The 23,588-nt window shown below is 48.4% G+C and overlaps 1 protein-coding gene across 2 annotated transcripts in view; it reads left to right on the top strand.

The window, feature by feature from the left end:
• BRD7 (bromodomain containing 7) overlaps positions 1–23,588 on the top strand; it is a 718,458-nt gene that overhangs the window by 116,462 nt on the left and 578,408 nt on the right. For both annotated transcript variants that reach the window (XM_069604773.1, XM_069604774.1), the window contains exon 5: positions 7,891–8,035. In XM_069604773.1, the coding sequence (XP_069460874.1) occupies positions 7,891–8,035 (145 nt within the window). The remainder of the gene's footprint in view (positions 1–7,890; positions 8,036–23,588) is intronic.

Raw genomic sequence — 23,588 nt, 5'->3', positions numbered from 1 at the left:
AAAACAAAAGAATCAAAGAAAGACGTTGTAGAACTATTACTCTGGAAGCGATGGCTTCTAACTCCAACCCTGTTCCTTTTTAGTAAATGTCTTTACCCATAGTTTTTTTTTTTAAATTAAATTTGTTTTATTAAAGTTTTACAAATGCAATTAAAAAATAGTCGATCATCTTCCACATGTTTTGCATCTCTTGGTTCTTCTTCCTGTCATCCGCTCAGTGGAGTTTGTTCTACTGTTTCCGTGTCTGCCAGCCAGCTTCCTACATGTTGGAGTTGGCCTGCTAAATAATAATCTTCAAAATGTGGGAGGCGCACGCCGCCTTCTGCATAGTCTTTACATAGTATTTCCATGGCTACTCTTTTTCGGCCCCTTCTCCATATAAAGCTGCTTAGCACTGTGTTTAGGTTTTTGAAGAATGTCTTGGGTATAAGATACGGTACATTTATCAAGTGGTAAAATAGTCTGGGAAGGGCTATCATTTTTATCAGCGATATCCACCCTATCACTGACATGGGGAGTTGCTCCCAGAATTTTATGGATGCTACTAGGCCTTTTTTTGCCCCCAGTGTGTTGGACAGGTGGGTGTCTTGCATGCTGTGGCATGTATTTCTGTTCAGGTAGCAGAACGTGTGGGGGTTCCATCAGATGTCAAGGCTGGGGAGTTGGTGTTCTGTTATGCCTGCCCATCCTGCTATAGTTCTTGCTTATGGAGATTCCTGATAATTGTGCGAAGTTGTCTAGCACTTCTAGATACATCTCCAGGTTGTCCTCTGGGTGGTTCATATACAGTAATGTATCATCAGCATAGAGGGATATGATGTGTGTGGTACCGTCTGTGCTATCCTGTGTCTATAAATGATTCTCGTATGTAAATCGCTAGGGGTTCTAGTGCTAGGATATACAATAGGGGTGACAGCGGGCAGCCCTGTTTGATGCCTCTAGGGATCAGAAAAGGGTCTGCGATATGTTTACCTGTGCGGATTCTCGCCGATGTTTGTGAGTAAAGAATGCAGATCTATCTCATGTATCCATGTCCTATCCCATAGTGTTCTAGGGTAGCAAACAGCCATTCCCATTGCATTGAGTCAAACGCCTTAATGGCGTCTAGTGCTGCTACCGCGCAACCTTAAGGTCTAGCATGTGTCCCATCAATGACTGCCTGGAGTCGCCTCAGGTTTGTTGTTGTGGCCCTAATGGGGACATGCCCCGTCTGGTCTAGGTGGATCAGCGTAGTGATTACTTTGTCGTTCTGCCAATATCGCTGTGAGGATTTAAGTGTCCTGATTTATCAAGGCGATTGGCCTATAGGATTCGCACAACTTTCCATCTTTGCCTGGTTTTAGGATAGGAAGTATCGGGGCACGTTCCATTGTGTCTGGGAGGGCACGCGTTTTGTATGCTTCTTCCAGAACCTGTAGTAATTGTGGGGCTAATAAATCTGTGTATTCTTTATAAAATTCACTTATAAAACATCGCTACTTGACGTTTTCCCCGTGGGTAGTGAGGTGATAACTCCTTGTATTTCTTCTAAGGTGAGGGGGCTACCTAGCATTTCTCGTTGTTCTATTATTAATGTGGATAGTCCTATATCTTCTAGGGTTTCTTTTATTTCTGTTTCTCTGGATTGTGTGTTACCTTCATAGAGCTTGCTGTAAAAATGTCTAAAGGTGTGGTTGATCTCCATTTGTGATCACCATGTGTGTCCGCACTCACTTGCTATTTCTACTACCCCTTCTCTGGGATCTAAGCCTCGGACCAACCAGGCTAGGTGTCTGCCTGGTTTCTCACCTTGACCGTGTATTTCTTCTGTATACTTTGCAAAGCTGAAGTTGCCCCATTTTCCCCATTGTTTCTTGCATTTTTGTCTCAATGCCATAAGAGTATGTCCCTTACTCTCACCCGTTGAGTCATTAGTCTCTAATTCTTCAATCTCCTTCTACTTTTGATATTTCGTTTTCCAGTTCTTTTCAGACCCCTCTCGCTGTAGCTATAGTGGCCCCCCGTATGACCACCTTGTAGGCCTCCCACACTGTTTGTTTATTTTTGACACTTCCCAGATTGTGCTCAAAGAACTGCTTCATTTAGGATCTCGGATCTTCTCTGAAGCTGCTATCTTGCAGTAATTCTGCCCGCAGCTTCCATGTGGGGATAGTTGCTGGGCAGTCCGCAAGGGCCCACTGTACTATCATGGGTGAGTGATCAGACAGGGTGCTGCCCTCATATGTGGCTCCAACTACACTTCCTAGATGTTCCCCTCCAGTGAAGACAATCAATTCTTGTATATATTTTGTGCACTCCCGAATAAAACCAGAATTCTTGCTTATCTTGGTGTAGCCAACGCCATATTTCCTGGAGCTCCAGGTCTCTTACTAAAGTTTTCAGTGCTTTGGAAGAGTGGGGGGAGTGGACAGTGTAAATGTACTGATCTGTCTAGAGCCATGTCTAGTATACAATTAAAATGTCCTCCCCAGAGCCAATAGGTGCCCCTGTACGGGGATAGGACGGAGTACGAGTCCTAGAACGTCGCTGCATTTTGATTAGGCGCATATGTATTGAGTATGTATAATTATTTTGTATCTTTGTATCCATGCAATAGTATGAATTTGAGTGCGTGTGTAGTATTCAATGTGGTGCTCCTGGGCAATCCATATGAGTACCCCTCTCGCGTAATTGGAATATGCTGAGCCATATCCCTTACCTCTCCATTTACTAAATATATTGAACTGTTTGTCGGGCATCAGGTGGTTTTCCTGCAATAATGCAATTTGGATGGCTTTCCTGCGCAGTAGGACATTACTCTCTTCCTTTTAACGTAGTTATTTAGACCACGTACATTCCACGTAATCATTCTCAGTGCGTTTGCCATTCGGTATGTGTTGTTCGTATAATGTCACCTCCGTCAGATGTTGAGTTCCTTGCGCTGTTGTCCTCTGCTGCTTTGGGGCATATTTGTTTGTTCTTGTGTTTATTCTCAGCTGCTCGGCTATGTTCAGTTCCCATACTACGCTTCATTTCTGTAGCCTGTTTTTTTTCCCCGTCATGCTGTAACTTTTTCTTTGAGTGTTCTTTGTGACTGTGACCCATGATTTATTTGCAACTTGCTGCTGCAGTGGCGGCCTTGTCCGTGGTTTGTCGTGGTTTGTGATTTTAACAACTGAACTATAACATAACATTGAATTTGGTGCCCTCTGATGTAATTCCGTAGAGGCTTCTCCACCATCTTCCTACGGGTTCCCGGGAAGTGGGTGGTCGAGTACTCCAAGGTACTCATAGTCCATTGAGGTTTGGGTGTGGAGACTGGTGCCCTAGCCGGTCGAAAGAGGGAGTTGGAGACAGAGGAAGTGTTGTTTTTTATTCCCTTCTGTGGATCAATTTGGGACTTTTAGCAGGAGCGTATTGGTGTTATGGTTCCAAGTTCCCGCTTACCTTCATCTCCATTTCGGTGTGCTAGCAGTGTCCAGGGTTTAGTTGTTGCTGTTTTTTGGTTCATTTGTTGTGGCGGTTCATGTCTACTTGTTTCTCTAGGGTCTGGCCCAGATTTTGTTCATCTATCCAGTCGTTCGTTGCATCAGGTGTCTCGAAGAATAGCGATTTCCCTTTATAGAGTACTTTCAATTTTGCGAGGTAAAGGAGCATGTATTTGATTCCTTGGCGTCGTCTTTCTTTGGTGGGTACAAACTGTGTTCGCCTTTTTTCGGCTTGGATTGTATAATCTGGATATATCGCCAGAGTTGCTGAGTCTCTTTTGGATCATTCTGCCCGTTCTGGAGAAGGCCAGGATTTTTTTTTTCTTTGTCTCGGTAATTGAGTTTTTGCGATAATCGACCTTGGAGGGATCCTGGAGGGGGTTTCCTTGTGAGAGCACGGTGGGCTCTTTCTACCATTAACCCTTGGGACGGTCCCGTCTCTTGGAGGAGCAAGTTTTCGACATAGTATGTGGGGTCTCTCCCCTCTGCGCCTTCGGGCAGTCCTAGTATTCTAATGTTACTACTTCGCGCCCTTCCTTCTGCATCTTCTGCCCTTTCTTGGAGCATTTTAAGTTTGGTCGTCAACTCTTGGACTGTCACTTAATTCTTTGGTAGTAGATGCTGTCTCATTCATTCATTTTTTGTTCCGTTTCCCCCACTCTGCTAGCTAGATCACGCACGTCCTGGCGTAGGAGTCTCACATCGCATTTGATCTCCCCAACATGAGTTTCCATAGAGCTGCGCATAGCAGCAATTGCCTCCAGGATCTTATTTTCATTTGCTTTTTCTCGAGTTTCTTAATTAATCACTGCTCTTCTGTTTTTACCCTTGGTTTGTGGGGTCCGTCTTTGGTTAATTATTTTCTTTACATAGGTGTCCATTGTTGCCTGTTTAGATTGCGCCGCCGTCTTTCGTCTACCGTCTGTCATTTGGCATGGGTTATGCTTCCTGTTTCTGGTGTCGCAGCTGGTTGTCACTGCTGTGGGTGTTGTATCGTTTATGGGGGAGCCTACTTCGGTACTGATTACACAGAGGTTGTATTCCTAGTTTTTCAGATCATGCACCTGTTAGATGCTTCAGTCCTTGGAGTCCGTATTCCTGTTCTTCTGATTTGGAGAATGCCAGGCTTCTCCTGCTTCGCTTGTGATGTCATCCACTATAGCTCAGCTTTGGGTGTCTCATCAGAGTGGTGCCTTTTCTTGGTAGTGTCCAGCGTCTGTATGAGCCACGCATGTGGTTCTGGTATTTGTGAGGTTTCGCTCCCTTTTGCTGCCTTTCAGCGTTGTTTTGTTTTTGGGGGTCTTTTAAGTAAATACTCTTCTTCAAGTCTATGATGTATATTGTTTTGTTACACTACTGGCATGCTTTTTGTAGCCCTCTGTGTACTGGGCTGTGCAACAATCTAGGGTCCTACTGATTTTCGCCTTGTTACGACCTCTTCTCGTTCCGTGACTTGTTATCTCTTGTTGCCTTGTGTGTGGCGTCTGGTCTTGCTGCAGCACGTACGTTCTCCCAGCCGGTGGCTGTGAGGGGTTACTCACACTGTATCTGAAGGGCCTTCACAGCCCACATCTTAGTTTGCCAGGTCTTCTCCCTCCTGTGTGTGTGCGCTCCTTTGTTTGTGTGCTTGTTGGCGGGGCGGATTGAAGAGTCGCTGGATCGCGGTTGCATCCGCTGTATAATGGAGCACCATGGCTGCAGAGTTCCTAGTCTACTTGCCCGGCGTGTTTTTGATGGTCTCGCGCAGAGGGCAGGCATCGCTTTCCAAGCCTCTGCCCCTGCTTTGCTTTTTAGAATCAGTATATAACGCGTGGAGCCAGGGACTGCCGCAAGCTATAGGCTATTACTGGCGCTTCGCTACCGCGTAGTTTTTCTCTACGCACTACGCGGTTGCTGCCACTGTTGCGGTCTGCCTTTTCGCTCTTACCGCTCTCCTTCACTGTTGGTACTGCTACAGGTACTGCTACAGGTCTTCTTCAAATCACTTGCGGGCTGATACATGGGTCCGTCTGGGCTTTGATTGCTGCCCGGTGAGTGTTCCGTCTTCCTGATCACACGGGGCTCCTCGGCGCCATTTTGCAGGGCTCTTCTTCGCGTTTGCAGCAGGCACTCCTCCCGGATATTTCTTCCTTCCTTCCACAAAAGTTAGCAGCGTGTGCTACTTACATGCAGCTGAAAGCTCAGGGATCACTTTTGCTTTCGGTAGATCTAATCTGCTTTGCAGAGGATCACAGTATTTCGGATCGAGCAGGTGAGCTTGCTAGAGACACGTCCGCTCTACATGCCGGCTGGCCATGCCCCGTCTTTACCCATAGTTAAAGTTGAAGAAAGAGAGTTCTTGGTGTGCTAGGTATTCCAGCCCAGGCCTCTCTATCTTCTTTTTCTTTTTCTTCCTCCCCACTCTGGAACTCTTCTCCGTCTCCCTCCCGACTCTGAGGTGTTCAGTCTCTCACCACTCTGAGGCTCTTCTTACTCTCCCTTCCAACTCTGGGGGGCTCGCACACTGTCCCCAATTTGGGGCTCTTCCAGTTTCTCCCTCCTCTGGGCCTTTTCACCTTCTCGCTCCCCTCCTTGGGGTTGTTCTTTGTCTTTCCTCAATCTGGGCTTTTTTCTTTCTCTCTCCTCCACCCGCCACCCTCTCTACTGGAGGCACTGCATACTCGAGTGTCTCAATCAATGTTCCTCAGGACTGCTGTTGAGTCTTGCTAGTTTTTCCGGTCGTCAGGGAGCAGCAACCTTTCGGCCAGCTCTGTGTCGGCCCTCAGATCTTCTTCTTTCTTGGTCTTGCAGTTCGGTTCATGCAGAATCACTTAAATGACTTCTCAGCTGGGCTCTGTGTTGGCCTGCAGAGACACAGACTCAGCTCGGTTGGGGCATATTTTCCTATGCAGGTTTTCCACTGGGTTCTGTTCCGTCGGCTTGGTTGGTGCGGGTCGCTTATGCAGCTTCTCCACTGATCAGTTCTACCTAGACTCACGATCTTTCTCGCAGTTCGATTGGGTCAGAATCGCTTATGCAGCTTCTCCGCTGGTTTCTGCGCTTTCCTACCGAGACATTCTCTCGGCCTCCATGGGCTGCTCCAGCCAGCCACGCTACTCCAGTTGGCTCTCATTAGTCTTCACAGGAGATTGGGCATATGTAGGATTAGAAGGGAAGTCACCCATGTGCATGGTCATCACAAAATGCAACCCCTAAATATCCTATAAATGTGTTAGTTCCTGTGAGAGGAGGGATGGGGACTTATCCACCTGACGGAATCTCTATCCTCGAATGGGGAGACACCTCCAGAGGGTTACCACTTACCCTGTCCCCTGGGGGGTGTTACACATAGCAGGCTCACTTTCCTAGTCCCAAAGGGTGTGGTTCCCCCTTGGGGAGAGGGGACAATCTCTCTGGAATCGTCACACACTGCTTTGTTCCATGAGTCTGAGCCAAAACAAAAAAATAAAAGAATTACAAGGCACAGCTGAATATCGGATATTATTGAAAGGGGGATTTGTTTTCTTCTAATAAACTGTTTGTTCTGCATGGCTCCGGTGGCTTCCAGTGCACACTCCTTTTGACCTTCGGCACCTTGGAAATTTTATATGACCGCTTGTAGCCTCCAGACGAAAGATGAATCTCATGAGAATGGCTAGAGGTCACCTTGTTACGTTTATCTTTTTCTCTGGCTCTGTAAAAGGTTTTGGTTTTTACCTTCAAAGGGTGAAAGACGCAATAAAAAATCAGCTAAACTAAGCTTGATTAACTTTTTTGTTCTGTGAATAGTTTTGGATGTTATTTTTTCTTGCCCTTCCTTGATTTGTATTTCCATTGGAGAACTGCAATGCTATTTTGCCAATTCATTAATGGCTTATTTAATTTATTTTCCAAACCTTTACATGTTACACTTTTCCACCAAGGAGCGTGTTTCTATTTGCTTTACTCTACATGCTGTAAAGGCTGCATCCAGTGTCAAGTCGCCTTATTCTGCCCCCACTGGGGTTTTGCATGGCCGTACTCTGAGGCACACTTACCAAGTAAGCTATGTAGTAGATCCCACTGACGCTGCTAGGGAAAGCGAAGCAAGGAATTTAAGGTTTGGTGCTTGTGGTGTTTAACCCACGTTCTAAAAGCCAAATGACAGATTACCAAAGGCAAATGCAAGTTGAAATGAGGAGTAAAATGTATTTTAGGAGTGGTTTGGAGGGAAAGCCAAGGTTTTGTGTTTACCAAATTTACAGTTGTCTTTAAACAGCCCGATGGTGGGGTTGAAAGTTCTGTTTGAGGAACAGATCTGACTAAAGAATGAAACAAAACAAGAAAAGTGCATGAAACTATGATCTTCAAATCACTGACCTTTACTATCTCTGAACAATGATGTTTTAAAACCTAGCAGATTAAATAGGTGCCAACCTACGGCATTCTTTTTATCTTTTACTAGGAAGGACCCATCTGCTTTCTTTTCGTTTCCTGTGACAGACTTTATTGCTCCTGGATATTCCATGATCATTAAAAACCCCATGGATTTTAGTACCATTCGGGAGAAGATCCGAAACAACGAATACCAATCAATTGAAGAACTGAAGGTATGTTGAGGTTCTACTTGTTTTTTGGTCTTTACTTTGCAGTTGGAATTGAGGCAGCGGCCTATGCCTTGTCATTTAGAGTCTTTTGATAATTCCTGTGGTCTATGGGTGCTATTGGTGTGGGTTTCCCAATGTCTCATAAATTGAGTTCAATATTTGTTACAGGCTAGTCTTTTACATCCGTGTTTTTTTTTTTCTTCTGACTTTGGGAGACCGTTCAGAAAATGCATACTTTACAATTTCTTTTCTACAATTCACCTCCGTGAATGTCATGGCCTACCTGTACTGAAAGAGCAAGTTGCAGCGTCGCAAAGTTCAATGCTTCCAATGTGGTGCTGATCTCATACTGCCTGCAGTGGGATTTTGGAATTGTTTGTTCTACGTACGTTTCCAAAACAATGTCTGCATCCCTTTAATATTCGGTCTCGTCCTCCTGTCTCTATACTTATGGCAGTCCCTGCATGCAGGGACGGGACCGGAGCCATTTTTCAGTATCAAGAGAAATTCCTCAATTTAAGATGGCTAAGGTAATTAAGGTGTGTCCACTTATGCCCCCAGCCTCGCTCAACCAGTCCTTTTCTCTGTGACAAATGTGAAGGAGCCCTCTGTGCTAGCACGTCGTCCTTCTCTCTTTTTTTTTTTTCTCCATCATATTTATTTTTGTTCAATTTATTTTCTTTGCTCCTGCACCTGACAGCCCTTAGGTCCCTCACTTATACCAGATAAAGCCATTTACCTGGCCTGTGCATGCTGCGAAAAAGGATGTTCCTGCCTTAGACCTTCACTTGCTCCTGTTTTGAGTGTCTCCACCAAGAGGATTGTTGGAACCACTGCTAGTGCTGCAATGTGCTCTCGGTTTGCCCATTCGCTCATCTTTGCAGCTGTGAGAAGAGCAGTTTTCCAGGCCTCCTCCCCAATAGCCACAAGACTTCATTGAAAGAACAGCAAGAGGTGAGTTCTCTTCCTCCAGGGAGCTCTGACCACTGGCCAGGGAACTCTTTCTCAAGGGTTCTCCTGCTGAGAGGGATCCCTATGACCATTTAGCATCAAGATATTCCCTGTTCAGGGACTATTTCCATAGATGATCAAGATGTTACCCCTGCTGGGGCTAAACCTGAACACACTCCCAAGGTTCCCCGCTCAGGGGCTAAAACTGGACAGAAATGAGAGGATTTCCTGTCTCTCGGCTGAAGCCAGGGCAATGCCTGAGGGATCCCTCCAAGATGGCTAAGAAGGGCCTACATTGGCCAATTCCTCCAATTGGGTCGTGCCAGATAAAGATTCCAGCAATCGTGCTGTGGTTCCCTGCCTATCGTCAGACAAAGCTTGAACAGTTTTTCCCCTTCAAAGCCACAGGAAGCAGCCTGGAAAGATGGCAGACATGCTAAAAGCCATGATCTGGTAGCCAGCGCAGGAGGGACATCTGTGACACATTAACCCAAGGACCATGAGGTCTCTGGTCTGTTCAGGAAAAGGCATCAGAAGCTATGATGCTCCCCAAGTCGGCTACCCCCTTGATTACCTCCTTATCTCCTGCACCAGTTAGTACTCTGTGACACTCCTCTACATTGGGTGGCCTCCTTATTTTGGGTTCCCCACCTCCTCCTACCAGGTGCCCATGTCTCTGGCCCTGGTGCAATCTACTTTTCTGCTCTGGAAACTCATCCCACTCTGATGGATTCCCCCTAGTAGATACTGATCTTGTGGATCCCGATGATGAAATTGAGAAAGAACTTCTGTTATTAGCAAGGCCTTCCATGAAAGGGTCACTAGCCTACTGAGTTTCTCGACGTACCAATACCTGTAGCCCTTCCTGCAGGGACTGGGGCAATGGCTGCAGTACTGTCTTCCCATAGCTCAGATAAATTGAGGGTTCTTATGCAAAAGGATATTGTGGGCAAAGCCCTGAACATCTGGCAGAAGCTACTCTGTCGGTTGTAAACAGCAGGGTGTATATGCTTTGCCTTAATCAACCCTCTGAAACTTCTTGCTTTGCTTCTCAACCTCTGTGATCTGTTGTGGCTGCTGCCACTCTATATCCTAAGTCTACAGCTGGTAGTCCAGCTGTTCTGATTTGAGGGAGTAGGATAAATAATTCTGGACACCATTGGGCCCAAATCTATCCAAAGTCAGCTTTACATCTTTTCCAAGCCAACTGGACCATGAGGTCTCGGGCCTGTTCAAGAACAGGCATTGGAAGCTCTGATGGTCTACTTTGAAGACACTGTGGAAATGCATCACCAACAGGAGTAAGGCATCTGAGTCCCTCCAGCAGTTCACCGCATTGCAGGAGGAGGTAGATGCTGAAATTCACATGTCATTAACGGAGCACAAGCTCTCCTTGAAGATGGCCGCCACCAGCAGCCCATTACCACTGAGTCCGCAGCATGATGCAGCCTGCGACGCACCTCATCCTGATGCTGCATCTATAGCAGCTGTGCAACCCTCCGATTGGAGGAATACAAAAGAAAAGGACAGTTTTATATCAAGCCGGTAGGCTTGGCCAGCGCCGCCCACAGAAGACCCCATGAAAGGCCCATGCCTTTATGGGCCTGTCTGTACATGGCAGACCTGGAGGACCTCCCACCAGCTGTCCTACAATCACTTACCTCCGAACACTACAGCTGCATCATCTCCGAATCTCATTGCTGCTGCATTTCCAGAGATAAGAGCACCCCCAACTCGGAGAACTATAACATTGACTTTCCGATCACAATGGCTCTCGCTTCCGCACTCGCCAGCATCCAGACTACTCTACCCATGCACTCTGACACCACTCCTCCTCCACTCACAACAATGCCTCTTGATGCGGGGGGGGTGGTTTGGACAGCCATGGAATAGGCTGTGAGCCCCGTGTGCTCTGTGATCCGACATCCTGATCCGTTCAACAAACCCATGTATTCTACTTGAATCTGGAAGCAAAACACACACAAGCGTGTGGGAAGGTGCCGGGAAGAGCGTGAGCGGCTCGCGGGAGACTGGAGAACTGCCAAAAGGACACATTGTATCCTGGGGCGCGGCCGCGGACGAAAACACCAAAATGGCGGCGCCCCCAGAGAACAAAGGGATCTAGCAGGACGCGGCGGCGAAACGAAAATGCCGGCCCCCTGATGCAGTTACTGTATCGGGCGAAGGCCAAGGATTGAAGGGAAGACATTTGCAGCCGCGCTCGGCTGCTGACATGGCTGAGACATGCGAGTGTGTAACACACAATTACCAGGACATACCCCAGTCTGGCAAAACCTGCATGTGACTAGGCCATTGCGAAGGAGGTGAGCAGCTGTTGTGTTCTGTGTGGCACCTCGAAGTACATTAATGGTGCATGGATGATTGTGTGCAGCAGGAATACATGGGAGAAGACAGCCCATTTTAATACACTGCCGCGCTCTATAGCACAACGCAACCCGCCGCAACTAGCGCCCTAGAGTTTGAAGGACCTGAGCACGACACAACAGCATCGCAGTGTGGGGACCAGATACGATAGGGAACCGCAAGATGTCTGTGAAAGGACTGAGAGCCAAATCCAAACAATCCACAATGGAGGTCTTTGCGAAAACGCAGCGGACCCCCACGACGACGACGGCGGCGCAAAGCACGGAGGCGGCCTCCTCAGATGGTGCCGCAGAAGGAGATAACTGTCAGGTCCTGGCAGCCATAACGGATTTGAGCACCAAATGGGGCACAGTGATGGCGGACTTGCGGACGACCCTGGAGAATAAAATTGACGCTGTGGGAATCAAAGTTACCCTGCTGCGTCAAGATGTCCGTGCGTTGGCGGAGAGAACAAGTGGCCTAGAAAGCGCAGTGAAAATCAACACGGAGGTCAGCACGAGCAATGCAAAGGAGGTCCATGTTCTAAAACAGGTCGCCAACCTTGAAAATCGAGTGGAGGAGGCGGAGGGAAGAGCTTCTGTACCCGGCAAGGCTAAAGGTGCTGCATAAGAGCAAGGTGCTTTTTTTCGACACTCAGGAGGAGGCGGCGTCGTGGCTGGACCTGCAGGGCTGCCCGGAACAGGAGGCTGACTGAGATCGCCTCGAGCGTGACAAGTGAGGAGTCGGTGCCATGGACATTAAGGGGATAAGTGGGAAGGTGGACTTGTTTCGGGTACACGAAAGATTAGAGTGAATTTTTGTAGCCCTTGGACCTTGTGCTCTGGCCGGACTGGAATATAGAGTATCAACTGCATGCTGGAGCTGAATAGCATTAACATCATGCGTGATAGTATGGATAGAAGGAGCAATGGGATGATAGCAACCTACCCCCAAGAATTGGTAGTTAAGTAGTAGGGCGACTTTACCCTGCTGAGCCCTGAGTATAGACTTGCTAGGCAGGGCTAGATGTGGGGGTGCCTGAGATCTAGGGATGGAGCTGGGCAACGGTTGGGGAGGGTGTTGTTGGGTGTGGGTGGAGAGGTGGGTGGGGGGGAGGAGGGGAAGTTTGTGGTGTATATAGTTTGGGGGAGTTTTAGTTTGTGTATGAGCCTACAGGGAATGACGAACAAATCAATGGCATCGGGTAATCTCAGAATTGTGACATGGAATGTGCGGGGCCTTAATAGCTATCTAAAACGTAACAAGGTGATGATGTACCTAAAGAGGATGCGGATTGACATAGCTCTGCTACAAGAAACCCACCTCACCAAGGAGGAGTTGGAGGTGATTAGGAGGAAATGGAGGGGTACTGTCATAGGGGCCACATATTCGGCATATGCAAGAGGGGTGATTACATGGGTGGCACCGTATATGCCATTTCAGCTGCTTAGCTCGACAATAGACTCAGAAGGCAGAATGGTGGTGGTGGCAGGACTCCTGGAGAACAGAGAAGTGAATATCATAAATTTGTATGCCCCTAACCATGATACAGCGGTTTATATTAGGTCTTTATATAGTCCCTGGCGGGTGGCACGATGGTGTGGGGAGGGGACTTTAATTGCCCTCTGAACCCCAGGATAGATAGGTCCGATGACAAATCAGAAAAGCCGGCGCCAGCGGCCAAAGCGCTGAGGACACTGTTGATGGACCTCGGCCTAGAGGATGTGTGGAGGAGGCTACACCCAATGGATAGGCAATATTCGCACTATGCAGCACCACACGACCTGCACACAAGGCTAGATTACGTGTTCGCATCTGCCGAGAGAGTGGGAGAAATGGTGGGGGCGGAATACAAGGCCCGGGTACTTTCCGACCATTCGCCTTTGGTCATAGAGTGGCGACATCAACCCCCCAGAGCACGGATCCCGACGTGGAGGCACAGGACCGAGGCTCTACAGGATGCGGGCTTTCGAGAGGATCTGAGGGAGGCCATTGAGGAATACTTTGAGATTAATACGGGCAGTGTAAGTTCTGTGGGGACAGTATGGGAGGCATTCAAGGTGGTGGTGCAGGGAGTAGCAATATCTAAATCCAAAGGGCTCCAAGGGGGTATTGAGAGGGAACTGCAAGAGACAGAAAGAGAGCTAGAGGACCCGATACGAAATGAGGGGACCACCTGTGCGAACCGGGTTAAGATAAAGGACTTACAGCTAGCTTACAGTGAACTTTGGGACAGATTATGCAAACTGAACTATAAGAAATACACTGAGAGGCTGCATGCTGCGGGGGATAAGCCGGGTAGGTTATTGGCTTGGTTATACAAGAATGAGACCCCCCGCTCGGTGATCAGAGAGGTCAGGGACGCGGAGGGTCAAATCCATAATATCCAGGAGAGGGTAAATGAGGAGTTCCTCAAGTATTACGGGCGATTATACGAGGACACAGGAGAGGACATGAGTCAGGATATACTAGACACGATAGAGGACATAGGGCTGCGCACCTTGGATGACCTAGAAAGAGCGGACCTAGATGCCCCCATTATCGTGGACGAACTGGAGGCAGTGATCCAACACCTGCCCACATGTAAAGCGCCCGGGGCGGATAGGTTATCCAGCGAGTTTTATAAAAACGTATAAGCAGGAGCTACTCCAGCCGCTGCTGGCCATGTTTAATGAAGCATATGAGCGGGGGGAACTGCTGGCGTCCCTCCGCGAGGCAGTGATCATTCCGCTCCTGAAACCAGGCAAACCGGACACAGAATGCGGATCCTACAGGCCCTTGTCTATGCTCAATCAGGATAGCAAGATACTCACAGCAGTGCTGGCCAATAGGTTGAAGAGGGTAATTGGCAAATTGATACACCCAGACCAAACGGGTTATGTCCCCGGTAGAAATATTACAGACGACCACAGGAGGTTACACCATATCATTGACCAAACTGAGGGAGACTCGAGCGAGCTGTCTATCGTGTCGTTGGACGCGGTGAAAGCGACTCTGAAGGGATACGGGATGGGACCAGGATATATTAGATGGGTCCAGATGCTATATAGTACCCCGATGGCGAGAGTCAAAACCGGAACCACAATCTCAGATAAATGGCACCATAGCAGGGGGACCAGACAGCGATGCCCCTGGTCACCGATGTTATACATCCTGGCATTAGAGCCGCTGGCAATATGCCTGCGGCAACAATACGGGGAGGTGGGGATCCGCACGACGGGGGGCACACACCTGATATCATTGTATGCAGACGATGTGCTTCTCTACTTGCGCTACCCGGAGGAGAACCTGCAATATGTGTTGGAGGTGATGGGTCGTTACGCCACCCTCTCGGGCATATCGGTGAATCCCAGGAAGTCCAGTTTGTTCCCCCTGGGAAGGTATAAGAGCACCCCATTGGAGAGGCTGCCCGTCTTGCAGATACCCTGGCAGACCGTGACATTCAGGTATCTGGGCGTAAATGTTTACCACAAAATAGAGACAGAGCACAAACATAACACAGAGAGGGCGATGGAGGGAGTTAAAATAGCATGGTGTTCTGGTCTAAATTACCCCTAGCCATGATGGGGAGAGCAGCTTTACTCAAAATGGTGGTCTTGCCCAGACTCTTGCACTTTTTTGTGAATGTCCCGTAGTTGATCCCCAAACGCTTTTTTGTGAAACTTCATGGCATGTGCAGGGGCTTCATATGGGGCAACTCCAGGAATAGGGTGTCCCTGCGGAAACTACAGAACACATGTGATAAGGGGGGCATAAACCTACCGAATTTTGAGCTGTATTACCTGGCAGGACAGTTGTTGTATGTGGCTAGATGGTTGTCTGCAGAAGACTCGGCAGAAGCTAGGCTTTTGCAAGGTGAATCAGCTCCTTACTTCTTGAGGGAGACAGTATGGCTGCACAAAACTAAAATAGCGCGGATGGGGAGATTATTGAAGCTGGGCTGGGAAGTATGGCGCAGGACTTGGAGAACGGTGGGTGACCCAGATCCACTTTCCCGCAGGCCCCGCTGGCGGTGCTATGCGGGGACGACTCCCAATTGTTTGAAGCGGTCCGTAGATACTGGGAACCAGTGGGTTTGGCCACCCTTGGAGACATATTGCAGGAAGGGGAGGCGTTGGGATTCTAGAGGCTGCAGGATGAGACGGGGGTGCATAGAGGCCAATTTATCACTTATACGAGGCTCATGAAAAAGGTGAGAGAGAGGAGGCCAGAGACTGTGCTAGAGGAAGAGCCCGATGCCTCCCTAGAAACGATGTATGATGTCTCGGAGTGTGGGCACGAAATATCTAGGATATATGAGCTCCTGAGGGCGAAGGCGGGGAAGGAGCTGCTCCAATTGAGGCATGACTGGGAGGAGGAGGAGGAGGAGGAGGAGGAGGAGGAGGAGGAGGAGGAGGTGGTGGTGGGGGAACCCATGACAGAGGGACAGTGGGATAGAGCCCAAAGGTACCATAAAAAGGTGTCCCGGAATGCGAGACTCCAGCAGATCCAGCTGTATGTCACTCTCAGAGCTTACCTGACTCCCAGTAGAATAGCTAGGTTTGGAGGCTCGGCTGTACAAAAATGCCCCAGGTGCGGGGAGGAGGAGGCAGGACTACTGCACATGTTCTGGGCCTGCCCTCAGGTGCACAGATTCTGGGAGGAAATAAAGATGAAAATGGCTGGTGGGGGAGTGGTACTGGACGTAGGATCGGCTTGGGCTTGCATGATTGGGAATTTGCCTTCGAAGCATGTCAGTAAAATGAAGGACCTGGCCTATATTTTAGCCAAACGCAGAATCGCAATGTGTTGGAAAGCGGCCCACAGACCCAGAGTGGAGATATGGTGGGCGGACTTCTTGAGATGGGTGGAAGCAGAAACTGTGGTATGGTTTGAAGCGGTCACCAAGGGGGGAGAGGAGGAAGCGGACCCCCTGATAGCCTGGAGGCAGCTGGTGACCTCAATGGCAAGCCCCCACTAGGTCAATCATGATACAGAAGACTCAGATGAGTCAACGAACACAGAGATACCCGAAAATGCTCATGTAGATGATGAGGCTGAAATGGTTCATGTTTGTGGGGAGGACGGAAAATAACACTGTATAATGTGATGTTCTAATATTGATTATGTATGTCCTAAAAAGTTACCATGGTTGACGTGTTTGTTATAAAATAATAAAAATTGTTTAAAAACAGAAAAAAAACAATGCCTCTTGATGCCATTCTTTGCATCTCGCCCATTACGCCACTACCCACGGGGTGGGGAGAGAGGGGGTTCACCCTGCTTGGTACACAGCACCCATAACTAATATCCCTCACCTCCTGTTGCTACATGCCTTTGTTAAGGAACCTGCCGGTGGAATTCGCCTGGCACACCGTAACATGACGGAGGATCCTGCCTCTACATGATTCATGCCCGATGCATATGCCCAAGCCACTCATCCTGGAGGATGTCTTGCCTGCATGCAAACTTCAATTGGATGTTGCTGCTGTACAATATTTGACTGCATGCGCAGATCGTATGATCTATGCTCCATTGCAAAACCTGCCTGCATGTTTAAATGCCTTGAATTATGCTCCTATAGTATGTGTGCCCCTATGTTTAAATGCCCTGGATGATTCTCCTTTATAGAAGTAAGCTTTCCCGCTCGAAATGTTATTGCTAAAAATATGCCCGCCCTTTATGCTTTTAGAGGCGCTGCCATGGAAATATGTCTGCCTGTCTACAATTCCCCTAGAGTGTTGCCTATCCAACATGCCCGCTCCCTTGTAAGGCTCATGTGGATGCTGCCACGGCCCAATGCTTGCCTGGTTATACTGGTCCTGAGGATATCACTGTGAAAAGATATTTGTGGGCCCAATCTGCCACTGGAAGAGCTCCCAGTGAAGTATGCATGCCCAACCAACTACATGTTACAAAGTACGGAACAGCAGTGCCTCACCCACCTAAGCTGTATCACTCCACTGCACCATCCCTGCAAGAGATGCTCCTGATTCAGTTTACCTCGCCATCACCCCCACCTTTATCCCGCTCTGCGTATGCCCACCTTCATCTCCCTGTCCTACACCCTTCCTCCCACACTTAAAAATCACCAGCCCCCCCTCACCCAGCACATCGTATCACATACCTAGGAGAAACCCAGCCATGTTTGGGTTCATCACGGCTCTCCAGATTAAGAGCCAAAACAGCCTCTGTCACACTCCCCTCAGGGAGGAAGGATAGCTTTGGGGCAATGTGTTTGTCTTGGAAGGAAGACAACGCAGCGCAACAACGGTTCGAATACCGATCCCGCGCTTAGAAACCACTCATTGGTATTAAGCACGTTATAAAAGAAAAATTATAATTGTAATCAATGTTCGAATGGATTGTGTCCTCCCACGTATTCCTTATCTTTGATATATCCAAGCCTGCTTGCAGTTTGCTTCAGAATTATTTTTTCATAGGGTGGAGCCTTGTGTGGCGTTGAGTCATGGCCCTCAGCGGCCTCCATAACGTCCCTCGCTGTGACGTCGACGCTGGTATAGGAAGCATGCACAGTGACCATTACCTCAGTTCGTTTTTTCTTCATGCTGGCATGCTTTGGAGCTATCGCGTCAGCTATATTTCTATTGCGTTTTCACTTCAGAGCAAGTCGATAACCTATTCACTCGACATATCCTCAACATCGAAGAATGGATTGAAGTGGTGTGCAGACGGGCAAAGATGTCCATCACAGACCTGCACCATGTATGTCTGTGGTTATTGGGGATTGACCACAAGGTGGACGACTGTGACTTATGTCAATCCATGAGTGTCAAGGCCTTGCAGGAAAGAAAGGGGAAGCTTGAAGCAAGTAAGCCCTCTCCCAAATCCCCATCCACTAAGAAAGTCGTCCTCCGACTCAAGGGATATATCCCCTGATAAAAACGCATCCTAAACATCGAAGACGCTCAAGGTCGAGATTGTGACGCTCGTCTTAGTCTCAGAAAAAGAGTAAGAAGTGATGCCACAGATCCTCAACGTCTTCTTCCTCCTCTCCCGATAGTCTTTCCCTAAAAAATCTCTGAATTCTGCGGAATGGGAAGATTTCCGTTTAAAAATGCTTGACATTTCAGAGACTGGCTACTCAGTGTCCCCCTCTCAAGGAATTGGAGAAATCAAGCCACCCCTCTGTGTCTAAAAAGACCAGTAGATAGTCTTGTGTGTCTCCTCCTTGCGCACCTAAAAGCCTGGGAAGAGAGGCTCCTCGAACAAGACCAAGGAGTCTTCTTCGGCACATGAGAAAAAATCGACACCTTCTTCGAAGGAAAAAGATTCCGGGCTTTCATCTCCGGTCTCAAAGCTTTCATTAAAATTGTCAAAGCCGTTGAGTACATCGCCTGAACCGTCGAGGCCCATAATCAAATGTAAGCCTCTGAAGCATTTAAAGCCGTCGGCTCATTCACTGATCGCTTCTGCAAAGTCGTCGAGACCCTCGACGCCTTTGACACCATCGGGGCATTCTGTGATATGATATGGCATTTGTAACGCGCCTATACACAAGTGTTTCAAGGCGCGACGAGGCAGGGGGGAACAAGGGGAGACAGACAACGATCTTACTAGGCCAGGTGTCATTCAGATCGTGCAAGTGCAAAGGTTAGAGGGAAAGGGAAAAGTGCAAGGGGGAAAGGGAGAGGGGAAAGTGCAGTACAGGGTTAATAGCATACAGCAAACAGGATAAATAACAAGGGCCAGCTGGTGGCAATTGCGAAGTAAGTGCAATCAAGTGCTGGGAAGGGGGGCTGTAGGGATACAGACAGTCCCATAGTGCAGGGGTTGCCATGGAGGCAGTGCAGGGGAGAGTGGCTGGGCCAAGGACCGAGAACGGTGAGTGGCCCAGTTGCAGATTCAGTGCAGTTTCAGTAGTATTAGCAGGGGAGAGGGGAAGAGAAAGCGGAGGCAAAGAGGAAGGTTTTGAGGTGCTTCCGGAACCGGAGATGGTTCTCCTCAAGTTTCAGGGAGGCAGGAAGGCTGTTCCAGAGGGAGGCCCCTGCAGCGGAGAGAGATCGGCCCCCAACTCGTTGTTTGGAGAAGCGGCTGACCCTGAGGGAGTTGGAGGCGGATGAGCGAAGAGCTCGAGAAGGAAGATATTTAGGAAGAGAGAGTTGAAGGTATTTTGGCCCAATGCCCCAGATGGCCTTGTGGACAATACAGAGGGTTTTGAACTTGATCCTCGCAGTCACTGGGAGCCAGTGCAGTGATTTCAGTCCTGGAGAGATACGGTCCCTGGGCTTGAGGCCAAGGACCAGTCTCGCAGTCCTGTTCTGGATGAGTTGCAAAGGGCGGAGAGTAGAGGCGGGCAGATTTAGATAGAGGCTGTTACAGTAGTCCAGCTTCGAGAGAACCAGGGCTCTAGAGACAGTGAGCTTCTGGGAGAGGAAAGGAAGGATACCTCTGAGGAGGTGTAGCTGGTAGTGTGACTTCTTAGAGACGTCGGATATGTGAGGAGAGAAGGAGAGTGTGGAGTCGAAGATGACCCCAAGGTTTTTTGCCTTGCAGGAAGAGGGCCAAGAGAGGCCGGCCAGAGAGCTGCAGGGTTGGAGGGAGTGGGTGTGCCGATGAGTAGAATCTCAGACTTACTGGCATTAAGGCAGAGGTCGTTGGCGGCACACCATTCCTGGATAGCAGAAAGACAGTCAGAGATGAGGGAAGAAGAAGAGGCGGTCGAGGGTAGCCTGAAAATGAGCTGTGTATCATCCGCATAGCACTGAAAGTTGGGGCAGAGAGCAGCGATGCGGTGGGCGAGAAGTGCCAGATACTGGTAGAACAGCCAGGGAGAGAGGTTAGATCCCTGGGGGACACCACAGGTAGAGAAAAAGATGTCAGAGAGGAAAGACCCCAGTTTGACCTGGGAGGGTCAATTGGAGAGGAAAGAGGTCTGCCACGCCAGAGCCTGACCAGTGATACCCAGGTTATCACGGAGACGGTTGAGCAGGATGATATGGTTGACAGTATCAAAGGCAGAAGAGAGATCAAGCAAAATGAGAACACATGGAATGTTGGTCAAGGTTCGAGAGCAGGTCCTCACGGATGTTCAGGAGAGCAGTTTCCGTGCTTCTGGCAGCTCTGAAGCCAGACTGATGGTCATGAAGACTACCAACAGATTCAGCATGGAGATTGAGCTGGGAGATGGCCAGTTTCTCCAGGAGCTTGCCCAGGAAGGGGGTGATAGAGATTGGGCGATAGTTAGCCGGGCAGGAAGGGTCGGAAGAGACATTGTTGACTCGACAATGTCTTTCAAACCCCCACCTCAACCAGATTTCTTTAGGTCTTTGGGTTCCATCTTCGAGGAGGATGAAGAGGATGACCAAGCTCCATTTGGGTATGAGTTAGGAACGCCCAATGTCCTAGAGGAGCTTATATCTCCAGAATCAAAAATGCTAAATCTGGAGACACTAAAAGAGACCAGCAGTTAGGTGACCACTCTGGAAATTGACGGAAACTGACTTTGGGAGCCCAGAGTTGGCTGGATATTCAGATCCTTCCTATAGGTCAGTAATAAGTAAAGTTTCTGAATATCTCGGGTGGTCAAAACACGCTGCAATTGTGGAAACTGATGACCTTTCTGATATTTTAGATAGTGGACCAGTAAAGGAAGCTGTATTACCTTTTTCATGCTACTTTGAGTGAGGGTAATGGAACATTTGTTGAAGGCAGATTATATACCTCCTGTTCATAAGCTGTGGACAAAGAAGTAAAGAACAGCTTCTATAGGCCCTGCCTTCCTCAGCAGGCATCCAACACCAGAGAGCCTTGTGGTTCAAGAGGCAACAGTATGCTCTAGGTCCTTGGCTTACCCTTCAACTCCTGCTGACAAGGACGATATGAAAGTTGATTAATTGGGAAAGAGAATGTTTAGTGCAGGAAGCATGGCATTGAAATCGGCCTTAGCGAAGTACACACTCTCTTTGGGGCATAGCTGGCCTTGCAGCAAACCACATACCGGAAGGAGAAGAAAAGGATGGGTTTTTAAACCTAATCCAAGATGGAAAGGATACAATGAGGCAATCTTTACAGTCTAGTCTGGATACTGCACATTCTGTGAGTAGATCTATGGCTGCCAGTACTGTGCTGAGACGCATGTCATGGCTCAGTCAGGATGTTCGGCAGATGTCCAAGCACGTTTGCTGGACAAGCCCTTTGATGGAACTTTAGTTTTTTCGGTGAGAAGGCTGATAAAAGCTTGGAGAAACTGCAGGCCTCAAGAGCAGCAGCTAAATCTTTAGGAGCAGTAATCGTAGAACCAGTACAACTGTCACGACAAGGGTGGAAAGGACGCCCTTTTTGTTTCTATTTTTCCATCTCTAGAGGAAGTGGACAGTTCTCACAAAGGGGCCAGAGAAGAGGTCCTCGTGGAGGCAGAGGAGGTAGAACGCCTTGTGCAACATTCACTGAACTGCTCCTAGCTGCAACTTGTGCAGCAAAATGACTCTCTCACCCAGAAGTCTGTGGTAGGAGGCAGATTGTCACAAGATCTCCGGAGTTGTGAAGCATAACTTCGGATGCATAGGTGCTACAAATGGTAGCCAACAGTTACTGCCTCCCATTCGTAAAGAAACCCCCAGATTCCCCCCCGAAAGCCAAATCTACCTTGGTTCCAGATCCGCTTCTCCAACAGTTTATTCTCATCTTGTTGGAGGAAGGTGCAATAGAGCTTGTAGCTGCAGTGGAGGGAAACCAGGGTTGGTATTCTCCCTATTCCCTAATCCCCAAGAAGGACAGAGGAGTGCGACCCATCTTCTCAGGAAGGACAAGTTCAAGATGGTGACTCTCTCGCAGATCCTTCAGACCCTTCGACTACAGGATTTGTTGGTCTCATTGGACCTTCAGAATGCTTACTTTCATACATCAGAAGCACAGAAAATACCAGAGTTTGGCGGTTCTCATGATCAGTTTCATGTTCTGCCATTCGGACTCACCTTAGCTCCGAGAGTATTCACCAAGCTTATGGTAGTGGTGGCAGCAAGTCTGAGGGAGGGGATTCACATCTACCCATACCTGGACAACTGGTTAATCGGGGCTTGTTCTCCTAAACAGTCTGAGTCATCTCACTTGCACCTGCCACTTCCTCCACGAGCTGGGCTTCTCCTTGAACTTCAAGAAGTCCCACTTGACACCTTCACAGAAGCTTCAATTTATTGGAGCAGTCCTGGATTCAGCCTCGAGCAAAGCTTCGCCACCTAAGTTGAGGGCTCAACATCTCTCGCAGATGGTCCAGAAATCCTATCCCAACCTTTGACTTACTAAGGTTGCTCGGCCTCATGGCATCCTGCATATTTCTAGTGCCTGAAGCCAGCCTGAGAATGAGATCCCTTTAGTGGGCTCTCGGATCCCAGTGGTCTCAATTCTCCGGTAGAATGACAGACCTTTTTCAGGTCCTGACAAAGGCCGCTCAGGATCTCCTGTGGTGGACCAGCCGAGACAGATTAGGTTTAGCGGTCACACAACAAACAATTTCCAGATGGATTGTCATGTCTATAACAGAATGCTAATCTGGCAGGCAAAGATTCACCCAAGGGTTTGAGGGTGCATTCCACTAGAGTAGGGGCTGCTTCCTGGCTCTGGAAAGAGGAGTGCCAGTGCAGGGCATCTGCAGAGCGGCGTCCTGGGCGTCCCTTCATACTTTCTATACATTTTACTGTATAGATTATTTATCAGGTGAGGAGGCCATATTTGGCAAGGCTGTCCCCCATAATCTTGAATAGAAATTATTAGCACCCTCTTCACGCAAACTGCTATTGGAGTGTACCAAAGATGAGGAATACGTGGGAGGACACCATCCATTTGAAGAACAAGTTACATACCCGTAGTAACGTTCTTTCGACTGGATGTTCCTCCCATATATTCCTCATGACCCTCCCATCCCCCGATTCTCCCCCATGCTTTTATTTATTTATTTATTTATTTATTATATAGCGCCAACACCCGCAGGCATCATTGCTTGCCTAGAAGTACCATGTTTTACACCATCCTTTCTTGAAATGTGGAAAAAATCTCCTCCTATGGCAGAGCATGCAGATAAAAAGAAAAAAATAGAACCGAGGAAACGATCACACTGCGTGCTTCATATACCAGCATCGACATTGCAGCGGCAGTCAAGGGCCATGACGACGCTTCACGACCCCCAACCCTATGAAGAAAATAAAATCAAAGCAAGCTGAAAGCAGACTTGGCTATATCAAAAATGAGGAATACCTGAGAGGAACATCCAGTTGAAAGAACGTTACCACGGCAGCCACTGACT

This window comes from Ambystoma mexicanum, chromosome 1p, assembly GCF_040938575.1.
Source record: "Ambystoma mexicanum isolate Mex_15411 chromosome 1p, UKY_AmexF1_1, whole genome shotgun sequence".
NCBI lineage: Eukaryota > Metazoa > Chordata > Amphibia > Caudata > Ambystomatidae > Ambystoma > Ambystoma mexicanum.
This window is presented reverse-complemented; position numbering and strand designations above follow the sequence as displayed.